At 42.3% G+C, this 25,007-nt stretch overlaps 1 protein-coding gene across 1 annotated transcript in view; it reads right to left on the bottom strand.

Moving 5' to 3' along the window:
* Positions 1–11,932: 11,932 nt before the first annotated feature.
* Positions 11,933–25,007, bottom strand: part of LOC144143369 (gastric triacylglycerol lipase-like) — a 57,120-nt gene continuing 44,045 nt past the window's right edge. Inside the window, exons 6-10 of the mRNA XM_077675136.1 lie at positions 21,755–21,847; positions 20,438–20,590; positions 18,964–19,035; positions 12,587–12,770; positions 11,933–11,952 (exon numbers count right to left, since the gene is read on the bottom strand). Coding sequence (XP_077531262.1) covers positions 11,933–11,952; positions 12,587–12,770; positions 18,964–19,035; positions 20,438–20,590; positions 21,755–21,847 — 522 coding nt within the window. The remainder of the gene's footprint in view (positions 11,953–12,586; positions 12,771–18,963; positions 19,036–20,437; positions 20,591–21,754; positions 21,848–25,007) is intronic.

Here is a 25,007-nt window from a genome sequence, read left to right as displayed (position 1 = left end):
AAACAATGACGCTTGCAAGAAATGTAAGATAAACGTGATTTATTATGGGTAATAGGTTATTTCTTACTCTTGAAACAATCAGCTGCATCTTTTAAAAACGCATTAGAAAGGCACACGCTAATTAAGGGGTGCGCTGAAAGAGCCGCATTTTCATTTTACTTGTCCTTGAAGAAATTTTTGTTCGCAATGTTTGTCACCCGCTTGGAGTACAAGTATGGGTTAGCGTGACAGTTCGCGGAAACAACAGAACAGCTTGTGGCGTATAACTTTTAGTTACTATAATATACAGAATTTGGTGTATACCTCTTTTAATTACCAGTATTTCTAAATGTGGGAAAAAAGCGAACAACGCAGCAATCCCGTCCAGAACACAAGTCACAATGACAAGACGGACCAGAGCTACTACAGCCAGGTAAACCGCTAGAAACTATTTTTTTTTCACCCATGCAAATTGTCAACCTATTGTGTTATATATGGACGATATCGAACGGCACCAGCTAAACAACTCCGAAGTTCATTTATTATAGCGGAAAACAATAATTGGCAGCATGCATTAAAAAAAGTGTAGAGGGGAGGACTCGTTAGAACACTAGTTCGCATTTTCAAAGCGGGGTAATGTAAACTGAAAGCACACAAACAAAAATGTGTCAACTTATTTCACCTTTCGAACTGCAGTGATCCATGCTTACCGTCTATCCTTTTGGTGCGCTTTCGTGGGGAATATGCAGAATTTAACGAATGGATCCTCTTCTTTCGCCTTGTTACTGTCGTGGCAGCTGACCATGCAACAATATGGTTTTTTTTTTCGCTTTCAGTTTCATCTTTTCGTTTCGGGCTAGTGACTTTGTACGTGCTGGCTTAAGTGGCTCGCGCAGCCGGCGGTCGGTCGCTTTGTTCGCATTCGTGAGTAGGAGGCTGGATGCCTCAGGCGGTGCGGAAGACAGCGCGAGCTGCGCGTGCACTTGCCAGACGCGGAGGAGCGGGCCGGGGGGCGTCTGTAGGGCGCTGAAAAGCCGTTCACCAGACGCAGTTGTTTCGCGATGACTGAGGTGGTTAGACCCAACGTTACTAGAATAAACTCAGTTTGAAAGCTCCGCCGGAGAGGCGGGCCGCGTGGCGGGCGCGAGAACTAGTGGCGCTGTAGTCGAGTCTTGCGCTACTCTCGGCGCGTCGTCTGCTACTGCGGCGGGCCGCCGCAGCAGCCGTCCGCGGCGGCCGCCGCCCCGACGTACCACGGCGGCTTTCTAGTACTGCTATTGCTAAACTTAAACATATATCATCTTCCCGGTCGACAAGCATAAACATCTTCATCCTTCCAGTCGACGTTACCGCATCCCATTTGTGCACTGTTTGAGTAGATATGCATACGATCGTCAGTATGCGCATTGACTTGCATGCGTTGCTCATTGGCTGGCTAAGAATCGACGGTGGGCCTATATTTGAGCTGTGTAGATTGTGTTTAACTTCCATATACGGGAGTTTCTTAGCGAGTGAGCATTTTCAGCGTAGTTTCGATAAGTACTGAGCTGTCTTATCTCGACGAAAAATGACCCAACACGTTTGTAAAAGCCGTGCCTTTATGCCTGTGCAGCAACACGACAATTTTTGTGAATCTCGTCAGTGCGAGGTTCCGTTAACCAGATTCCGATGTAGAGTTCCTATTCTCAACTTTTATATGCGCCGGGCTCGTCTCACCTCCTCCGGCCTCAGCGCTGTTTGTGGTGCATACGAGACATTAGATCACCGAAGATGAAAGTTCGCCTACAGTTCTGACGCTCAGTTCATCTCTCGCAGATGCACTCGACTTTTGCGAAATCACGTTAAAGCTTTAATCCACAATTTAAAGGTGCGGATTCTACGCCTAAGTTCATAAGGATCTTTGACCGCCTTTTTGATGTTTTGAACTCAAGAAATCCCTCCACCTGATCGTACAAGGCACCTCTGCGAAAGGCGAATGAGGATTCAATGAGGACTTTTTTAAAGGCTGAATTATACATAACAGAACTCCAGGTTGCACAAGGAAAATCAGAAATTGAGGGCCCCAAGAAAACCGTATTTTTTGGACACCCCATACGTATGAACAGTGTCATGGCAACTTTTGACAGGCTTGTGGAAACAGGGAAGCTGCAGAATTTGCTCTCGCACAAGATGTCTCAAAACCACCTGAAAGCATTTTTTGGTTGCGTAAAAGGAAAGGGGTGTCAAAAAACAACCCTACTACCTCCCAAAAGAGCTGCATAAGGCAGTTGTTTAAGCAATTCCATATTAGTCGTACGCGATTATATATGATCGAATACGCATTCAGCCGTTCGCGAGCGTAATGCGTATTCGCTTGAAACATTCCAAAAGTCAGGTAGTCGGTGGAAGCAACAAAGGGGTATATGATTTTTATTCACCCAAAATTAATTCGAAAGGCCGTAGAAGGTGAGACCAGCCCGGCGCACATAAAAATTCAGCACAGGAACTCTACACCAGAAGCTGGTTAACGGGACCGCCCACTGATGAGGTTCACAAAAACTCGTACTGCCATGCGGGCCGGAACGACCATCCTCACGTCTTTTGCCCGAAGCCAGGCAAAACATGTTGTTTTGCCTGGAGAGCGTCGGCGTCAATAGCGGGCGCCTCCTTCACTCCAGAAGGTTTTCATTAAGCTCGTCGGTGCAAGTGCGCGTGCTTTGCAGCGACCAACGTTACTAGTAACGTTGGCAGCGAGTGTGTACGCTTTGCTCGTCGGTCACTTTTGGAACTGTTTTGGGCCATGCGAAGGAGCTTGCACGAACACACGTACATCATGTACAAAGTGTAGGAGGAGCAAGAGATTTATCCACGGTTCGGCATGCCGACTTGCTTTGCGCCGGGGTGCAAGAGCGGCTACCGCAACGGCTACTCCACTTCACGCCACTTCTTCGGGCAACCAAAGGACCCTACGGAATTCAAAAGGTGGGAGCAAGCTTTACATAGCAAAGATAAAAAGCTAACTGCGAAATGCAAAGTCTGTGACATTCATTTTGAAGATGACGACATTGTAAAGCACTACCGTCATGTTGTTGCCGGACCAGAAATTTTGATAGCTCAGTAGTTATCGGAACTACGCTGAAAATGCTCACTCGCTAAGGAACTCCCGTATATGGAAGTTACACGCAATCTACACAGCTCAAATATAGGCCCACCGTCGAATCAGCCAACCAGTGAGCAACGCACGCAAGTCAATGCTGTATATACAGACAACCGTATGCATATCTACGTAAACAGTGCGCAAATGTGATGCGGGGTGTCAACAGGAAGGATGACTAATTTTGAAGTTTGTCGACTGCAAGGATGATAAATGTTTAAGTTTGGCCATAGCACTACTAGAAAGCCGCCGCGAGCAACTCCGCGGCGTCCCACTGCGGCACGCCGCAGCCGCAGTAGCAGACGACGCCCCGAGAGTAGCGCAAGACTTGACTGCAGCGCCGCTAGTTCTCGCGACCGCCGTTTGGCCCACCCTCCTCCGCTGGCGGAGATGCGGAGCTCCGAAACTGAGTTTATTCTAGTAACGTTGGTTAGACCAGCCAAAGGTCGCCCACAAGAGCACTCTTTATCCCGTGAAACCGCCGGGGCGCTCGGCCGTTCGACTGGCGCGTAGCAGACGACGCGTCTCTAGCAGACGACAAGACAAGCACCGGCAAAAATGGACCCAGTAGCTACTGTACGTGTAAACCGAACTTGCTGGACGCGTGCTAATGTGTATGCTTTCATAAGTCGAAAGAAAATTTTACCCAGCCCTCTTCCTAGCGCGAGAAATGCAGCACGCGCGCAGCGAAAAAAGCACGTGCCGAATAGGCCGCCGCTCCGGCGTACTCCCCCTCCGGGGAGAGTGCAGCGCCACCCGGCGATCGTTCCGGAGCCTATAAGCGTCGGGACGGCTTTCACTCGCGACATCATCGGGATTGTGGGGGAGCTCTTCCCACAGTTCACCAATGCTGCTGTCTTGGTCCGGACTCGCTGACTGCGCGGGTTCCGTCGTGAGTCCCGCGCGTTGGAAACAGTTACGGAAAGTGTCGGGCGTCATGTCTCTCCGTGCAAGGTGCAATGTCTAAGTCGCAACCCTTGCTCCGTGGTCACGGCGAATCCACATCTCAATCGCCGCTCCGAGACCATGCATTTCGGCAGCCATTCTAGGCGCGCAGATTTCGATATATCGGATGTGAACTTCGTTATAAGGAATATGTTTCCAATGTATTTCCGTAACTGAATTATTTTCGTTCGATATATGGCATAATTCGCTCTATCCGGGTTCGTTATAGCCGGGCTTGACTGTAAGCTGCCCCTGCTAGAAACAGCAGATCCTAAATTGCCTGTTGATACTGCCACACACCTCACTCCACATCATGCAAGATACTGAAGAGAGCAACTAAACGAAATTCGGAAAACCGGTCTCACACATTGTCTTCTGTTTGCCGGTAGCCTGAGACGCGCAATTTGTGCATAACTCATTACTTTTGCTGGCCTTCGACAATAATTTTACCATATACCGGTAACATACCGTGCCTAGGCAATTATTAAAACTGCAATTGCCCAGGCTTCAGGTACTGCGATACGGAACACGCGTTTGGGGTGATCGCATACAAACAAGAGGATGAAGGGTTTTTCCCGAAGTGTCATCTCTTACGGTTCCAGAAACTATGTGCTTTTGCGACGCTCCCTTTTACTGTCCGAAAGCACCCTTATGCTCTCTGAGGATAATGTCGGAGCTTTTCATAAATTACCGTGAAACGTGCGTGCATACAGGACATTTTTGAGACAAGTAAAGCACAACCCACATTTTGAAAATAACTGTACGGTCGATTACTTTAAGACGAAGTTCAATCGGAGAAGCGAAGTACTTAAAATTATACGAAGATTCAATTAACTAGAGAGAATAAAGACAGACACTCAGGTAGTTCAAAAGATAGCTCTTTATGAAAAAAGAAAATGCTAATTGCCGTCATGCTGCTCGGAGGCATACCTCATCCTTCCCACGACCAGGATGCAAGATGACATAGACCGAACTTCATTAGATTGCGAATGATTCAAAGAAAAACGCAGGGAAAATGATGCCATCGTGTTTCTTGCCACGGGTACGCCGAGATTGAATGCTTAACCGGTCGCTCCGTGAGCAGTGGCGCTGTGGTTAACTTCCATGGAGGCGTACTCCTACTGCACAACACAAAGCTGTTTTCGCTCTTCAGATGAAGCAAATTTACCAAAGAGTCTGATCGTCTCAAGATATTAGGTTGAAAAATAACCTTTAATTAACCGATACTGTAGACTTCAACTTGAAATTACTGAAAACAGCTAAACTTACAATTGTACGCAGAGCTAACAGGACAGCCACTTGACTTCCCATTAACCGAAAATCTTAGTTAGGCGGCATCAAATTGTTGGGAGCCAGCATTACAGCGTGCAGTTACCGAAGGTGGTCACTTTATTCCCGTGGCAAGCGAAGGGCTACGACTCAGTCAGCCGCATTATTTTAAAGAATTTCCGAAAATACAATTCGCTGTTTATTTGCATACAGTGCAGGATTTTAGCTGTACGACAGCTTCTTCCGCGACATCCTTGTATATGCCGACTAATAAAAAACGCAAGCACGTGCCGTCACAATCACCCTGCAATAGTAACCAAGCACCATCACAATCAGTGCTGTTTCTAATACCTTGACCATTGCCTACAACACATAAGTACCTTTTATGCGGAAGGTCTAACTCATTGGTCCACTTAGATGTAAGATAGACAGAGGTGACTTTATTAGGATAAGGGCTGGCTCAATGGCCTGTAAGGAGGTAGGGAGGGGTAGGAGGTGGTAAAATTAATAACGTTCCATCTTTGGCGAATAACGTTCCATCTTTGGTCTGTAACAAGCCACTTCCCGATAAGGGCTCTAACGTGATATGTGTCAAGTGCGACTGTGTCTACCATCTTAGATTATGCTCTGCCCTTTCTAAGAGCAGGAAAAACTGGACATGCCATGCGTACCTTGTTTCAGCAAACCGTACTACCGATGGTGTTGAACAACGCCAGCATAATTCTGCTCTGGAAGCAGGTCTGTTAGATATAAATACAAAGCTTTCAGACCTACCACAGAATAGTAGCAAGGTCGATTCTCTAATGGAAATGAAAAACGCAGTTGAAAATATGGAAAAATTGGTGCAGTTGTTATCCGACAAGTACGATGAGGTGTTACAAAAAACTGAAAGAGCAGGCGACAGAAATAGCACCTTGAAAACTAAAGTCCAACGGATGGCCGCTGACAACACAAGGAATGATCTGCTGAAATTACAGCAGCAGGTAACAGCCTTGAGGAATAGAGCAGAACAAAAAACATTGAGATACATTGTCTGCCACTAACTGCCAACGAAGACATGATGAGCAAAGTAAATAATCTCGCCACAGAACTGAAACATGCTCTGTTAACTGAAGCGGACATTGAATGCCTCCATAGTCTACCGTCTAAGCCAAATAAGTTTCCAGCTGTGATCCTTCGTTTTTCGTCACGCATTACTCGGGACGAATGGATGCAGCAACGGAGTCACCTGAAATCTACTAAGTCTGTTGTATATTTCTGGGACAATTTGACTGCGCTGAACAAAAAGCTGCTTTGGATGATGAGAGAAATATGCGCAGAAAAGCTGTACCAGTATGCGAGGCAAGTTGAGGGACTGCCTTGGAAAGTTGAGGGTCTGCCTTGCCCGCAAGGCAGACGGTCAGCGTGCTATCCGTATCGAGATCGAAGCTGACATTGATAAGATATGCTAGGCATCAAACTTGATGTGTCCTGCTGAATTGTTCTTTCACTTCATGGCAGATGGGCTAAGAGAATACTATGACACGGAAACGTTTGATCGCCTTGTTAAATCCTTGTCTGCTAGCAAAAATAACATCTTTTCAGTTTTTCATGTCAGTATCCGGAGTTTCTCAAGTGTCTCAAATTGACCATGTTTTGCAAACACGTGCATGTAGCTTTGACGTGATTGCGTTCACCGAGACATGGTTTAGAGACGAACATGATGCCGTACCTTCACAGGGGTAAAAGACAGAGGGCGTCTACCGAACCAACAAAGGAACGCAATTTATATCAAAGATAGCATAACATATGAAGTTCTCTTAGAACTTTGTAATGTTTGGAATGACTACGAGTCTATTGTTTTTCGGTGTTTTGAAACCATTATTTTGTCTGTTTATCGCCCAAGATATTATCGAATCATTTTTTGCCGTAATTTAATTGTTTCACCAACGAGATTCACTTTTGGTTTGTGCGTCACAATTTTTGAACCAAGTACTGTTCATGCAGGTATATTGTCGGTCGACATAAGCGACCGTTTACCAATTTTTTTGTTTCTTTGAAAACGTTAGAAATAAGACGAAATTTGTACGGTATAACCCTGTATTCACTCGTAAATTCACTGAGTCAGCCTTGCATGCTTTTTATGTCATGCTGAAAGACAGACAATGGAATGACGTGTATAATGCGAGCAATCCTGAACTGCCTTACGACCTTTTTATTAGCAAAGTTAAGCAATGCTATAATAATGAATTCCCGCTGCAACCGATTAAAAAATACAGGCAGTCTAGAAAACCGTGGGTGTCGCGTGAATTGTGCACAAGAATTAAAGCAAGAGATAAGCTCTTGGATAAGTTTATTCGCAAAAAATTGCCCAAATATTTTCCCAATACAAGCGTTTAAGGAACAGGCTCAATTCTGACTTTCGAGAATATCATCGGCAACCCTTCTACTTTAACCCCATCTACGCTCACGTTTGATGACAGAGAATATAGTAACGAATTTATTTGCTGAAAAATTTAACCAACATTTTCTTACGTCATGTGTATCCGAAGCAGTATATGACTCAAACGTCGATATTGATCACACAAATTTGTCTGTTTCCAATAACACTATTTTTCTCTCACCATCCACGAAAGTCGAAATACATTCGTTTCTGCCATCTTTATCTAATAACACGTCGGCCGGTTACGACGACATTGAGGCTCAGCCTGTTGAAGCTGTCGCAAATTTTTTGTGCATTCCTTTGCTTCATATTTGTAATCAAGAGTTCACTACTGCCATCTTTCCGAATGCAATAAAAATTGCCCGAGTAGTTGTATTGCATAAAGGTGGTCCAATAACATTATCAACTATAGACCCATTTCAGTCCTTCGAATTTTCTCGAAGTTACTAGAATATTTAATAAAGAAAAGGTTAATCGAATTTCTCGATTCGACTGGCGCGATTGTGGATCAACAATTTGGGTTTCGTATACACCGTTCTTCCGAAATGGCATCGTTAAATAATAAAGAAAGGATATTGAATAACTTTGAAAATAAATATTATACCATTAGACTTTTTCTAAATTTCAGAAAGGCATTTGACTCCATGAAGCATGACATATTGTTTGATAAGCTTCCCTTCTATGGGATCCGAGGTGTCGTCTTGAATTTGCTCCGTGGTTACTTATCCGAACGCTTACAGTTTACCAGCCTGGATGGCTACCGATCATCGACAAAAGGTATTTCCTGTGGAGTCCCTCAAGGTTCTTTTCGGGCCCACTGCTGTTTATTTTATGCATTATTGATATTGTACATGTTCCTTCCTCTCCTGTTATTACGCTCTATGCCGATGATACTAGTGTGTTAGTTTCTGGTCTGTTCTTGCGTAACTAAGAAACATCTGTTAATAACTCGATCATTGAACGATGAAAGTGGTTTACTCTCAATAAACTTCAATTAAACATCAGAAAAACAAAATATGTTATTTTTAAACCCAGAACCAAGCTCGGCAATTATGACCCTTTGGTAGAATTTCCGAACACTTCTATCGAACGGGTGCCCGCTTTTAAATTTCTAGCAATTCTTTTTGATGAAAACCTCCGCTGGACTCTTCATATTAGTAAGGTACACGCCGTGGTGTCACGGTCTGTTGGTTTGCTTTATAAACTTAGATGTCTGGCCCCGATCTGGCTTATGCGCCAAATGTACTACGCGCTAGTGCAGTCTCATCTTCATTACTGTCGTTTAGTATGGGGAAACACGACGACAAATAATTTAAACAGACTTCCAGTACTACAAAAAAGAGCTCTTCGCTGCATTTAGAATGTACTACCTAGTAGGCAACCACTCTGCCCCGTTATTTTTGCAGCACGGTATTCTTACAATACATCAGTTGTTTGACCTTAAGCTTAGTCTTTATATTCGTAGGGAAATATCAAAGAAATTATTATTTCTAGAACAATATGTACCAGTGAATGTGCATTACGATCTTCAGCCGAGTTGTTTTTGGACGTCAATGATCCGGACAAACTATGGTTTGCAAAAATTTGACCACCAAATTCCCACCTATCTAAATAAGCACCCAGCTGTTGTAGAATTACTGCAACACACCACGTCTTGACTCGCGCAAAAGAAAAAAAAATTAACATTTTTTAATGTCGGAAATTTGGTAGCGCTACTTTGTGTAGATTGTATAGCGCTACTCTGTATAGTTTGTTATAATTTTTGTTGTGCGCCTGTTGTGCTTGCTGCTATATTACTTTTGATAAATGTACAATTTTGGCTTTTCGTTTGTTTTATTGGAATTAAATATGGAGTTATGTAGCGTTACGCTGTGAAATTTGTAATTATTTGTCTTGTGCGCCTACTCTAATTTCTACTATATTATTTAAAAAATGTATACTCTTGTTTTTTCTACATCGCCTTTGTATAGCTAGTTGTCATGTTTTGTTTCTACCGTTGCTGTGCAATGTTGCAATGTTACATGTCCGGGGTTGATGGCGGCCGTCAGGCAGAGTTATTCTGCCTTTTGCCTCTCCTCCCAAAATATGGTTTGTTTAAATAAATGAAATGAAAATGAAAAAACATGAAATAAATAGCTCATGCCCGTATGAATAGCGCGCAACTCCAGTTCACAAGACGGTGCACGCACGTTGGGTGTGATAAAAAGCAATTCCTGCGCGGTGGGTGGTAGAATCCCAGGAGGCGTCTGTGAAAATGACCCCAGGATCAGCATCGGCACGGCTAGCGCGGGCGGATCGTTGGAAAGCGTGGAATTCTTTGGTAGGTTTTCGGGTACTACGAATGAGCCAGCAGACATTTTCATCCTCCCAAGGTGAAATCTGTGAGGGAATGTTTGGCAGGTCCGTATGGTGCACGAGGGAGTCCAGCAATAATAGACGGTAACCAGAGAGAGTCCATGTGCGGCGCCTATTGGTCCACTTAAATAAATTGCATTTAATGCAGCCGTTTTTAAATGATACACCAGTGTATAGAGGTATATCTGAGACGGACGCATCAAAAAATTCTGGCACTATAAATGGTATTCAATTTTAGGTCGTAAAGGTGTGCGACCAGACACGTCAATATGTTTTTATGAATCCCGGCGTAAATCTAGACATACTTGCACGTAGCTTGGGAGAACGCGAGTAGAGAGTCGTGACTATACTCACCCATTTTGTTTAGATACCCGAGGCCGTACAAACTCGGCTATCTGGGCTACTGTGTTCGTACAATGTCAGGGGATTATTTTGGTTTAGTACGTTTGAGAATTGCATCCAGCGCCGCTCCGATACACAAAAACACAGCTGCCCAGACACCCGATTTTTTAAGGCATACAAAATGATATCGGAATTGGTTGCTGCGGTTTCCCCTTAGGAAGTGTGCTTTTCTCTACTCTTTTTCAAGCTAATTCAGAGGCACTCAAGCTGAATATGAATAATAATATTATAGGAATAAAACAAAAAAAATCGTTGCCTGATTGGTTGAACGTGCTTCATCCTCAACAACATTAAACTGCAGGAATAGTGCTCTCTTACCTCACGGCAACCTAAAGATAGCATACGAGGATTTAGCGTCAGTTCACTGCTTTTCACAGGCTGTATGCGTTGGATTCACAAGCAGCGTGTTAAAATAACGCCTTCTTCGCCACGACTGTCGGAGCGGTGCTGGCTACCGCAATCAAGCGTAAGACAAAGTTGTTCTGAAACTTAGGTGCCCTAGCAATTAAAGGAGACTAAACACACGCAGAAGGCTGAATAGGTGAAACATCCGGCATATAATCAGAAGGCATAAATATACCCAAACTCTTATTGCGTGTTTTTATTCAATTTCTGTAATTATTCAGAAGCATAGGTTCAAACAAAAGCTCCCCAATTCTGCTGTAATATTAGTTATAAGGAAAACTATTCTCCTATTACGTTTATCGTAGTGTTAAATGGGTTTCCTTCCACGTATTTTGGAACACATTTCATTCACCTGTGCCTCGCATTCACGAATTTTACCTCAACGTCAAAATACTGCACTCTACAATGATGTTTTTCATGAGAGTAAAATAAGTACATAAACGAAGAATTAGGAGCAATTGTTTGATCATGGCTTTAGGCATTCAGGGATTGTGTAGCCCTGAAATGTTTTGGTACTTATTCAAAATGAGACTTATTCCCATTTTCATGAAAGTTGTTTGCCTACTCATTTGTCTAAATAGATGAGTGGTAAATTTTGCACCAATCGAACCACCTATGAAGGACAAACGTAACTTATTTTTAACTCTTGCGATGCCAATCGCGATGTCAACAGAGAACAATGCAATAAAAATATTTGTTTTCATTGTTATAAGTTTCATCGCAATGCGTCTGCATTACTTCTTTGCAATTGCATCGTGTTGTCTTTTTGTGGCGGGGATACTAAAACCAGTTTAGAATTATGAACAATAACAGGTACTAACAAAACAGTCGATCGAAACGTCAGAATTTCTAAATGTAAACGTGGGTGGGAAGTATGGGGTGTTATAAATACAGAAAAAGCACCCAAGGGTGTTATTGCCATATTTTACTCAGTAATGTGACGGTTTAGTTTATTTGAAAAGCATCCCTTGATTTTATGCTGTGGGTGTACTTTGTTTTTTGGTTGCGGATTTTTTGTAACATCACAATTCAACGGAAAATGCTGTGACGCAGAGAATGGCAACGCAAGGTTTGAAAACAGTTTAATTAGTAGTAGCTTTTCTAGAATACAACAAAGAAAAAGATTGAAGTCGGTGAAAACTGTTAGTCATTGTGACGTACAAAATTGCTAGCTTGTGATTCACATTTATGGTGTTTGGTTGGCAGGTACTGCTGTCTTGCCTTTAAGAAGTTACAATAAGTTCCCACACACATACATTGAAAATAGAACATAAGGTAGTATTGGGCACGCTGTATTGGATTAATAGTATTGGATTTTAGGCGGGACAGCATCCGCGGTTGTCGTAAAAGGCAGGATGAGGGAGCTAATGAAGGCATCATGAACCCACGAACCTTCTCTGCTGTGTCTGAACAGTGCTCGAAATGGAAAATATTTAAAGGGGAAAGTGTCTCCAAATTGTGATTTTTGCACTGGAGCTTCCAAATGAGCAACAAAACACCTTATTCATGTGGTGTCGTTGGTGGTATTTGCCGCGGTGGCTGAGGCGAGAAACAACCGCATTTTACTAAACTATGTGTAACTATTTTTAATGCGTGCTTAAGTTGTTAACTACGAGTTGAGGTGTAGTTCTTTAGCAGGTTTATCATCGGACGATGTAAAAAATCTGTTGCATTACAAGCAAATACAAAATCTAGGTGTCCAAAGCGTGGGTCTGGCACAGTGACATCTGAGACAATCACGTGATGCAGCGTCTGAACCAGGTCGTCTATGTCCCTCGGGTCCGCCCACAAATCGGCCTTGCCTCTGAACAGGGCCACTGGAACTTGGATCTTCTCCAGTGGGTAGGCCGGCGGGGTTATCTGGGATGAGCGTTATTTTTTTAAGACAGGCAGAATACACGTGTTCGCCAAAGATCATAAAATACCTCATTTAGCCTTTTCTAGGCTGCCGCCTTGGCTTACAGTATAAAATTTTAAATTTCACATATAAAAGTTTAACGTATATTTATGGCTTGCTTCTACGGGCATACAAGGTCAACGGCATAAAAAACGCCATACATCAAACATCCTTCTTTCGCAGAGTTAAACTTTTGGGAGATTTAGGCCTTCGTGCTAATAAAAGTAATAAAAGCACGTACAGAAGCTTCAATCGCGTCGTGTTTCAGACATAATATTTCAGGTCTAACTCCTAAAAATGTAATAACACTTGAGATTGTCGGTTCGAGCCTACTTTATTGCATGAATTTTAGCTTACAGGTAGTCACTATTTGTTTGATGATGTTGGCACCAGAAAAAACAAAACATTTGACAGAAAAATGTTGAATCAAGGATGACGATGCGAAATTTGCGTGATGTCGTAAAACAGCTAAACACTAAGCTCAACAATGACGGTGCCGTGCATGCAATACTAGCTACAAATTTCTCAAGGCTTTGCCTCTTTTTGTTGTAAGGTTATAAGTTTCAATTTCCCTAGCTTTAACTACTAGAATTACTGATACATGTTCAGTATATGTGAGTTGTAAAGTGTCATAAGGGAGATAAAAAATCCGCTACGTCGGAATCAAGCTGTTGTCCTCTTTTCCTAACTAAATATATACAGTCACCGACCGTTTATTAGGACGCCAAAAATTCGGATACGTTTGTTTATTCGGACACCTTTGCGGTACGGCCACCTGTGACATTGAAGTATATGTATATCCACGACCAATATTTTCGACGCCGCACACACCGTTCGATTTTTTTACTCTTGCTTCAGTGTTCCTGGAATTTTTGCCGCGAATACCACCAGTGAACCAAGCTGTCAAGAACTTGAAGCTGCTCTACCGATCGCGCCTTCTGAATCGTGTGCTGTTGTTGGTGGACAGTGACAAAAACTACGTGGTGGATGTGCTGTCGACTGTCTGCATCCTGTCTGATGCTTGGAGGGCAATAACACAGGACACGATCTGCAACTGCTCTCGCCATGCGGGATTGGTAATTGGCAGTGATTACGAGGATAGTCACACAGCTTAGAACCCCACAGCTGAGATGCCAACTGCTTAAGCATGCGACGTTTTCGGTGACCTTCGTGCTGGTGGTGTCGGTGTTGGAGCGGCTATGGTTGAATATTTCACCAACATCGATAGTGCCGCCCTGCCATGTGCCGATTTGGATGATGACGAAATCGTACGATAGGCCCTCGAACCGGCGCAAGTTGACAGAAACTCCAATGATGACGTGCCACCAACGCCAGAGGCATCAAATACAGATCTAGCGCGAGTGCTTACAGTGCTTTTGTCTGCCTACAATGACAGACAAACCCTGAGGAAAATGCAGGCGGACATTGTCGCGCGTAGGCGTACGTGTATAGAGACTCGGATACATGTGTCTTTCAAGCCGTTGGACCAATTAAGGTTTTTTTCAGTGAATACTTTTTTCGCACTACCGACTATTCGGACTTATCAGCGGTTCCATTCGAGTCCGAAAGAGCGGTCGGCGACAGTAAGGGATACGTTTTTGACGACAGAACGTTCTATTCTGTTATATCCTATAGGAATGCGGTACCTGTAGAAAGGTGGTGAGATAGAAACATACTTTAAGAGGCATGGAAAATATTTTGGGTGTTTTTTTACTCAACCACGCAGTGTAATGCCGATGGTATTTCATTCGATACTCTAAAAACCAATTTGGGTGATGGCTTTAGAGATTTTATAGTGTTTCGTACAAATTAACTATGGTTTCTGTGGAAAACGTTTGAGCAGCCGGTACACACTACATCTTGCTTTTTAGCAACCGCCAACTCACGTTTTATTACATGGTGTTCTTTCTCCCTTTATACCTTCTCCGTAAACCAATTTGTACTCCTGCATGCGTGGTTTACCAGAAAACGTCTGTCTCGAGTATATGCAATTTAAAAATTCTTTATTGTTTCATAATGACGTGAAAATCTCACTGAAAACAACTACTTATAATGGGTGGCCATCACTGCGGCAAATCCCGATAACCATGAAATGTTCTTATGCGTCCACAACCCCGATTAAATCGTCGTAACATAGAATGCTGCACTTCTCCTGACATTCTCACATAAGGACATTGAAGCGTATAAAGGCTGAGCTCAAGTATATACCTCTGCTTTTTTAAGACAGACCCGCTCATAGTAACTGAGCTTAAAAAAACAAAGCAAATCGCACAAAATTTTATTTTAACATGAAGTATAAACTATATTTGGGGCTGAAATACGTCCACTTGTTTAAATGAAATTCCTCTTGCACAAAGAATGACTATGACACAGACTTTCTTCTTTTTTGGGGATGATGTGTACAATATCAATGGTTGAAGACTTACCTAAATTTTGTTCAGTTTTTGCGGCTCACAAATTTACAAAACCATGTGTACGCAAAGTCAGTTTTTCGATTATAGTATTGCCAGTATACGGGGGTAATGCGTTGCTTGGCATAGGTAACTTTTCCCAACTCAAGACAACGGTAGTATTTCTGAGACTGTGCGGTGTTTCTCGTGCATGTAAATTGTTTTAGAGTGGTTGTGTTTACAGGCTGGTGTTTTGAAAATGTTGTCTGAGGCATCGCCACGTACATTACAGTTTTGTTGTGGATAGGGCAGGAACACCAGTGCACCTTAGTAAATACTCATAGAAGCTATAAGAATGCCAGTTTTCAATTCAAGAGCAGAAAAACAGCAAGTGCCTATGGTCGTCAATGCCATTCTTAGAGATGATTGTCGAATTGTCTGCTGTACAGGCGAATATAAAATTCTGGTGCTTGTCGAAAATAAAATATAACAATGTGGCATTTACTGTACACTAATCCAATTAAACCAGCGCTGGTCAAAAAGTCTGGAAAATATTGTGGTGGCCTTTACTATTCCACCAATTTTCAGCCTAACTAGAACTGAAATATTCGGGATAAATGTGTTTGGACTTATGGTAGCGTATTTCTGTCAATATTGCTGCCTTTTCGAGGTTATCTGAACATTTTTGACCGAAAGCACTTTTTATTGAGAACTAGTGGGTTGAAAACATATCACGCGCGTTTTATAAAAAGCTCTTGTAATATAACGGCGGTTTACTACACAAAATATTCTCGGCGGTGCACACGTTGTGCCCAATATAGCCAAACGTTTTCTGCCCACTTGGGCGGGGTAAGTAGCTGATTCTCTGAACATCAAAGTTGCGCGAGAAACTGGCCTTGCTATAAGAACCAGTTACATATGCACTTCATTTGGACAGTCACTTTTACCCTCCCACGTTTACCTAAATCTCTGTGCGTGCAAGAGTTTGCATATGTAATCTAGGAATTTTTTCTCGTTTTTTTTCTATTTTGTACACCTCCAAGGGGCAATGAATGAAGTTTTCGAATAGGTTGTTCTTGATGTCAGGCTTGACCTACTATCACAGAATTAACAAAACCATGCCAGAAGGATCCAAATGTTCAGTAGAACTGTAACTTTAGTATTAAAGCTTAGCAACACTTTAAAACTCATACTGCACCTGCACCATTGACTTGTCTCCAAAACACGCCAGATAAATTGTTTTAGTTAAGAGCGCACTAAGAATTTCCAAAGAATGCTTAAAATAAACCATGTTCACGGTGTTGCGCCGTTATGACGAAGCATGGCAGTAAAACGTTTTTTGCCTTACCTGGCCATAGCGGGCTTTGTTTTCTTTGATACCGTAGTCAAATCTTACAAAATTTCTGGTCCTGAAGACCTACAGGAAGAAAGAAATGGTAATAGGGCCACATATAATAAAACACTCCTTTACTGCGCAACAGTTTGATGATAGGAACAACCCGTAACCAACAAAAACTATCGTGTGCATAGACTGCCGAACTCGCCAAATAAATGCACATACTCTCGTTCTCGGTACAACTGTAAATGTATCTTCATTTCTTCTACATTTTTGTTTGTTCCCGTTTTCTTCTCGGCTGATAATCAGAAAACACAGGGGGAAGTTTACTGGAGGCGGTGTCGAAAAATAAGAGCGACTGAGCGGCTTTGTACAGAGCTGAGTAACTGCACGCTGACCAGTTGTTTGGGATGTATGTCACGCTGTTACAAAAAACAGTTCCGTGTTTTGATACAACTGTTTACCTGCGAGAATATACGGACACACGCTCGTTCATGTGTTTTCCTTGTTTTCCCTGGTGTATGGCCGTGCTCCAGTTAATCTCCGGACGGAATATTACCATTCTATCCAAAGAAGTGCAATATTGCAATCTTGTAAACATATTGTCACGAGACAGGACAATACCCGCGCCGGCATGGCCCACCACTAATGACGACAAGGGAGAAGATGGGTGCGGGGCGCGGATAACCCGGGCTAGGAATGGCTGCCCGTAAATAGTCGTGTAAATACATCGCTTCATCGCCACATGGTTCGCGTCATCTGCCGTCACGTTACATTTGGTGGAGTGTGCGGGTTCGTCATCCCCATCCTGGCCCCAGCACCACATCACATCGACGTGGACGCAGCCGCCGAGGGCAACGAAGCCGCGACGGGCCGCCCCAGCACAGTCGAGACCAGAACAAGACGATGTCCCCCGCCCCGTGCCCCCAGCCCGAAAGACCCCAATGAAGACCAGCCGAGACCAGCCAACCCAGACACGCCGACTATGTGTTCCCCCGCCCTTCCGTCTGACGTGGCTCGAGGACCTTCGGTGCTTCGTCACGGCTTACGCCATTGCTGTTGCTGGGCCAGGCATCATCAACGCCGTCATCCTCATCCGTGGCGGCAAGTGATTCGTCACTGCATTTTTCATCTCATCCGCATTCAATCGTCAATTTGCCTCGTCGTCGACCGGGACGGTCCTCATCGACCGGGGAGGTGATGTCACGAGACAGGACAATACCCGCGCCGGCATGGCCCACCACTAATGACGACAAGGGAGAAGATGGGTGCGGGGCGCGGCGAACCCGGGCTAGGAATGGCTGCTTGTAAATAGTCGTGTAAATACATCGCTTCATCGCCAGATGGTTCCCGTCATCTGCCGCCACGTTACAATATTTCCGCTCGAAAGGGGCTCTGACTATATTGTTTAATGAATCTCAACTTGAAAGCTGGTACAATAGGTTTCAACAACGGAGTGCTTCTGTGCTTCAATCACACATAAGAATCGCCAAAAGAAGACGTGTTACTGCTTGACTTTATGTGTACGATCATGCGAAACACAACCCAAAACAACGATAGGAGGTCCTTGCGCTGGTTGTTTAATATTAGCAGCTCTATGAACCGCTTCTAAAGTAATACTTGGGGCCATATGATATATTCCATTTGCTTGATGACTTGTTACAGAAAATGCGTTATTGTGTAGGCCGTGCATGCAGCGAGTATTTGATTTCTTCAGTAGTTTTCTGATGGTATCATCTATATAACTGTAGGTGTACGGTGCCGTAGCCGCTTTTTGCATGCTGCCGTATACGTATTGCAGTACGGTAGGCGCCCTGACAATATACCCATCTTGCACTACTTGCAAGAATATTTCGCCTGTTTTGGTGTAAGTGGTGGTTTCTTGCTTCTCCGCAAAAAAATGTTCATAGTAACCAAAACGAAAACAAAAATAGTTTAATATTTCAGTTTTCTTGCACAAGCAGCAAAATACATTTTCATGCTAATGTTCATCATAGCTTTGTTTGCCTCGGAATATAATTGGAAGAACGGAGATAGATATTTGTTCTTTTTTCGATGCATTCTGTTGACACTCATAAGCGCCTATTGTATGTGCAGTTACGCTTTGCTTGGTGGTTTTTATTTTTCGGTGGGAAAGATCTAGCATTCGCTTTTATTCTATGTTAAACATGCTCCTTCCTAATAATCGACAACCTACGATTCAGCTGCAGTATTATTTTACATCTGCTTGCCGGTTCGGGCCTTCTCTACAACGTCAGACAATAAATTTCATGAATGCGTTTCAGATGTGGTGGAAGCTATATTCCGAAACATAAATGAAGGAATGTGTATATGGGCTCAGCAAACGATTCAGCCAAAAGCAGGCTATCCTTTTGTATTGACTACAGTGATTTCGTAAATGATGAACATCATAAAATATTAGTTTCGGACCTGCACAAAGTGGACGATGTCCTGGGTAGACGTCCCAGCCGGAGCATTGGCGAGGTAGACCGGAATTCTGGTCTGATAAAAATGAGTGATTAGAAACAGTTATTTGAAGTATGGCAAAATACTTGAAACAAAGAGAACAACAGCTACAAATTTGGCTCTAACACCAATGTCTTCCTCCCCAGTTTTGACGCGGTCTAAAATCACTCCTTACTTCCAAATGGGAGCAAACCAAAACTTTTATTTCGCGCATCTCATTTATTGCCTTCGGCTTCTCTTATTACGTGCCTCCTTTTCGGCTATAGCTTCCAGTTTCACAAAGTGGGAGAACTTTGAATATAATAAAATACCAAAGAGGGAAGAAAGAAAAGACAGTGTACTCGGTTTGGATGTAACCTTTACTAAAGCGAAGCCCTGTATGCCTCACTAATAACGTTGAGTTTCGAACAAAACCCACTACATGAAAGCCAAGTTTCCCATTCAGTTTCACGCATGGTACACCAATTATACTTTACAAAACATACCAATACGATGTTCTTACACAACTAATGGACATCTGAAATTATGCGAAATATAGTTTGGCAGTACACACTCCTGACGATGGTGAAATGCATTTTTAGGCAAGGTAAGATTATGACTTTGGGCTTTGGCAGTTGAGTTTTTGTATTTCTGGAGAGAAGATTTTGCCCTTTGGCTTTGACTGAGAGTGCATGCGACTAAGGTTTGCCTGTATGCCATATTTGGATTAGAAGGGGCTTTGATTTTTGCTAGATTATGTGCCTTAGCAAAACTTGTTAACACTATTATCAATGTCTTTAACAACCCCGGCTCATTTTTATACATTTCTCGCCATAGAGGTAGCTAATAAACGCGCAAACGTATTTAGGCTCAATATTTGAAGCAATTAGGCTCATCCTGTACAGTGATTATTGGCCATGTGAGGCGTAGAATAAAGCTTCATATTAGAGTGCCGTGTAATTGTGCTGAACTTTGTTGCCTAAGAAGCTATCAGAAAAAGGAAGCGACGTCGCGAACAATTCAGCTTGTTCTCACTCAGGACAGTCTTTGATGTTCATAAGCCGGTGTTTACTATCTCTAATTAAAAATATCCGCATAAAATGTGGTCATTCCTACGTAATTATTCCGTCCGTAAAGTACGAAATTGCCATCTTTTTCTTATATCTTCAAAATTCAAAGTTAGAATATTCTAAAAAACACCATTTCTTCTTTAGAAGTTACTGTATAAGCATAAGCCTGACTGTGTCCAATTATGGGTTTTGTTCTACATACGTGAAAAAATAGGCTTCTGTGAGAAACCAGCATAAAGTAATCAGACTTTTTTATTACAAGTCTATTTCCTAAAAATACCTTGCAATTTCTTTCCTATTCTTACTATTCGTGTGATTGGCGCTCAGATAGGATTCAGCTCAGATATATGCCTTGTATGTATTATAACGAAAGAAAATTGTGTAATTACCCCGTTCAACTGCTTCAGATTTCTCCCGAAAAGAAGAGCCAACGGGGCGTAACAAAGATCTCGTAGAGGGCTGTTGCAAACGGTGGCAATTACGTTTTTTTGCTGTTGACTTGAAACTAGAAAGCCTCCATTAGTGAAAACGTCGTTCACCGCCTGCAATAAAGGCACATTTAACGTGAACAACTTGATGACTTTGTTCAAATGTGCATTTTTATAGCAAACTGACTAAACATGGCATGAACATAGCGAAACAGATTAGAAAGAAATAACAACCACTTTCAAAATGATTACCTCACGTGTTTCCCACTACGTATACCATTTAAGTACTGCGCCTTTTTGTCGAAACGTTGGCACCGGACTCAGGTGCTACGTCATTCAATCTTTTCTCTGATACAAAACATTGCACGCCTATTTATAGCTTCCCGTAAAATATGCAATCACTTAGCTGTCCTCTGTGCTTGTTTCCAGTTTGGCAGTTAGCACTACCTTTTACGTGTTAAGTCTATAATTAAAATTAGCTCAATTAAATCTCAATGTTAAAATTTCATTTCAGCCAATGTGTAAATAAAACACGAAATGGCCATTACAGTCTCGGGACAATGGACACCCAGCGAAGCTTTTTAGCACGCGACAGGGATGAAATTTCATAATGTAAAGGAGACGAGGATATTTGGTATCTTTTGAGCCATGACGGTGGTCATCCCTAAACATACGCATGCATACTAGCACAAAGTTTTGTTATTTTTCTACTAATTTTGGAAAAGAGGTGTAAAAAATAACAGCTAATTCAATCCAAAGCATATCTAAGGAATCAGACATGTGAGCTCTATGTACAAGTCGTTTTGGCAACGCAATGTAAATTTGCTGGTGAGCGCATTTTATTAGCACACGCACCGGGAAATTCGTTCTACAGATCCATAAGCTTGATCGCCTTCTCAAACACACACTACTTCACGCATTATGTCATGCATGCTCAGAAGCACATAGATCCGACGTGATTAGCAATATGCGTTTGCTTTTACGTGAAGCTTTGTCTTTGTAAACTGGCTTTCTTGCACTTCTTTCTAATGCCACTCTAAGCGGCATTTGGCAAGCCATTGCAAACTATCACGAATTAAAGGTATTCTAGAAAAAAAAACTCCGAGCGATGTCCGGGAGCAGTGTCTTTTGAATGCCGGGATATGAGTTTTACGCAGGTTCTTTTTTTATAGTTGAAGACGGTGCGTAACAAAAGCGTTGGTGATGTTGTTCAAGTGAAAACGAGCTATTTTTAGAGTCCCGCTAGAGAGAAAATAGTGCTGCCGGTGTCTTCCTTACCTGTATAACTTCGGCGAAAGGTGTGATAAATCTTGCCATTGACGTGAAGTGAGTCAGGTTTGCCACGGGTGCGTACCCTATGAGAATGTTCACCTGCGAGAAGAAAACAAGTGGTAATCTCTGTTATTGCAGAAATGTTTACTGTCCTTTTTATGCAGCATGATTGGAGTTGGAATTGGTGTTTAAATCAATAACTTTAACTTTCTCACCGTGTGTATACATCCTGCAGCAGTATTGTATTACACAATTCTACCAGTTGATTATTTTATTGCTGCCTTGTGGAGCCTGAACTACCTTCAGTAAAAACGCCTCTATTGTCGTCGATATCATGTCTATGAAGAACTTGCTATGATGAGAATTTGCTATGATGCTTACGTCGCCCAATATTTGCTCAATCTGGCAATTGTGGTTATTATGCAGGATGTCAGTCTATTTTGCTATGTGATTTCAGCTCCACATTTCAAGGTTATATCTCGCGAAATGATAGGGTTTTACTTCCCACTAACTACTCCGCTGGCTAGCATTTCTCGTTGAATTTGAAGTTTCTTAGGAGCTCTCCAAATAATAAAACGTATAAATTGGTAAGGAATACAGAAAGAGGTCCCATAGTTTATCCCTATGGGGGGACCTCTTGTTAAAAGTACATAAAAACTGGTAATATAATGTTGGTTCTTACACAAATAAATTGAATATAGAAAAATATACATGGTGCGATGATGATCGTTCATTACAGATTGGGCCAAAATTTTAGAGAGGTGGTTAAAAAAACAAGAAAACAAGATACGACCTGGGCATCAGCAGAACCAAAAGAGCGTAATTGCGCAAAACCAGCCTAGGCTGATTTGTAAAGCCTTCATAACGCAAGCAGAACATACATGAAAGCGGAATTATTGAAAAATTCATATTACACAGTAAACCCATAACAGGAATCAATCAAGCAACGTGCTTGAACTGGGATGGATCAAAAGAAAAAATGTCGCAACGCACAAAGCAACGACGATCAACTGTATACATACAGCTTCCCGAATTTTTATACATTTTCCTTGTATTTATAGGGTGAGATTGAGTGACTGTTCAAGAAGAAACGTTTAAGCGATAGTTTAAAATATGGTAAGGGCTTTCGGCTTTTCAGGGGGAGGGGCAGGCTGTTCCGCAATCTTATCGTAATGAATTCAACCGACTGTTTTCTGTAGTTCGTACGGACCGGAGGAAGCAAGAAATTATTTCGCATAAAAAATGACGGCCTGTTGTTTTTGGTAAGATCTGTCAGTCCTATTACATAAAGAATGTGAGAGGGGCTGAGCAAGTTATGAGTGGTAATTCCTAAGTTGTGCAAAACAAGCTCACTGATTGGGGAAAGGTTGAGAGATCGCAAAACAGGGGTTACAGGAGTGTCTCTCGGGCTATAGGTGATTATTTCGCCTGTTTGGTTTTGAATATGCTGCAGTGGCGCAAGGTGAGCCGGGCAAGTGTTCCCCCAGATGTGATGCAGTAATTTATGTTACTATGGATGAAAGAATTATAAAGAGTAATTAACGTGGACAAGCTGAAATAACGCCGAGAGTTTACCAGCACACGAATTCTAAAGGCTGTTTTTTGTTTACTGAGGATGCAATATGTAAATTAAATTTCAGATGCCTGTCTAGTCGAACAAGAAGGAAGGAGCTCTAAGCAGTACTTATTCTGGGGTGGGATTTTACCACAACATTATTTCTCGCCGGATTAATTTTTAAATTATATTTTTCGACTCCACAAGTTCAGGTTTTGGAGGTCAGAGTTTAATCTCTGGGTTATAACTACAATAGTTGTATGGGACATAACAATATGGTGTCATCAGCATACAGCAGGCATTCCGTTTCCTGGCAAAGGCAGTACCGTAGATTGTTAATGCATAACAAGAATAAAATCGGCCCAAGAAGAGAACCCTGAGGAAGCCCAATGTTTATAATTTTGGTACCTACAGTACATCAGATAAGAAAATAATTTCTTCGCTTTGATTCCGTTTTAGGGGGGGGGGTGGTTATTCCGTATGAAGCAAGCTTGCGGAAAAGAATGTTATGAATGATCGTGTCAAAGGCTTTGGTAAAGTCAATGAGCCCCACTTTTTGCCTTGGTCGATTTTAAACGCTTGTCTGTTAAGGCTATTAAAGCAAGGTTGGTTGATAAGGCATCAAGAAAACCGAATTGCTTTTTAGGTACTATATTCTTTTGTTCGAGGTAATTAGGCAGTCCCTGTTCGAATACGTTTTGACAACTTTACTGAAAAATGGATGAATTGAGATCGGTCGGTAGTTTGAAATCACGGTTGTGTCACCCTTTTTAAATCTAAGGATTATTATGCTTTTTTCAGTTGTTTTGGGAAAATGCCTGTGTCAAATATAAGGTTAACGATATGCGCAAACGTATCGAAAATGATGCCGACAATGGCTTTAATGTAGCTTGCATGCATATTATCAAGGCCCGCACTCGTATTTTCAAGAATAAGAATTGTGTAACGTATTTAAGAAAAAAGATTGTGCCACGTGTCGGGAATAATCTGAAGTAGGCATGTCAGCTGAGGTTTGTGGGGCAGAAAAGAAGATACTGAAAGCATTTGCTATTTCATCAGGGTGGGTGAGGGTGTTGCCTTCATGATTTATTCCCTCTATCAGGTTTGTGCTCGTGTTGTGCATGAACTTATTTAGCAAGCTCCATTGCTTTCCGACATTACTGCCGGACACAAAGATTTGGTTTTCGTAGTAATCTTTTTTCGCCTATTTTGGTATTGACTTAACTACGGTACACTATCTTGTTGTACCGTTGCTTAAGTGCGCTGTTGAATGGCTGCATTTTAGTTTTCCTATAAAGGTTATCCTTTTTTTCGTAGACTTTCGAACGAACCAACTGTTAGCCATCGTTTTTGCGGAGACGATTGCTTTTTTTGACAAGACATGACAAATGTTGAAGATATGCAGTGATTTATGATTGATGCGAATTCAGTGTAAGATGACTGGGCATCTTTTAGAAATGTGAATTGGGTCCAATCTGAATTGTTAGCTAAATTGATAAATTACGTTTTGTTGAAAGTAGATTTCTTAAATGGCAATACACGTTTGGATTGGGACACGGAAAACGGAGGGCAATTGAGAACTGGTCAGTGATGTCAACCTGAATGATAGAGTTCCGGTTGGAGGAGTGCATTCGGTAAAGCATGCTCAATTAACGTGCTGGAATCAGTGCTAAGGCAACGGGTAGGTAGATTAATCTAAGATTC

Source organism: Haemaphysalis longicornis, unplaced genomic scaffold, assembly GCF_048455015.1.
Source record: "Haemaphysalis longicornis isolate Haplotype H1 unplaced genomic scaffold, Haemaphysalis longicornis Haplotype H1 scaffold_6, whole genome shotgun sequence".
NCBI classification, from domain to species: Eukaryota; Metazoa; Arthropoda; class Arachnida; order Ixodida; family Ixodidae; genus Haemaphysalis; species Haemaphysalis longicornis.
Note: the sequence above shows the minus strand (reverse complement) of the source record. Positions and strands in the feature narration are given on the sequence as shown.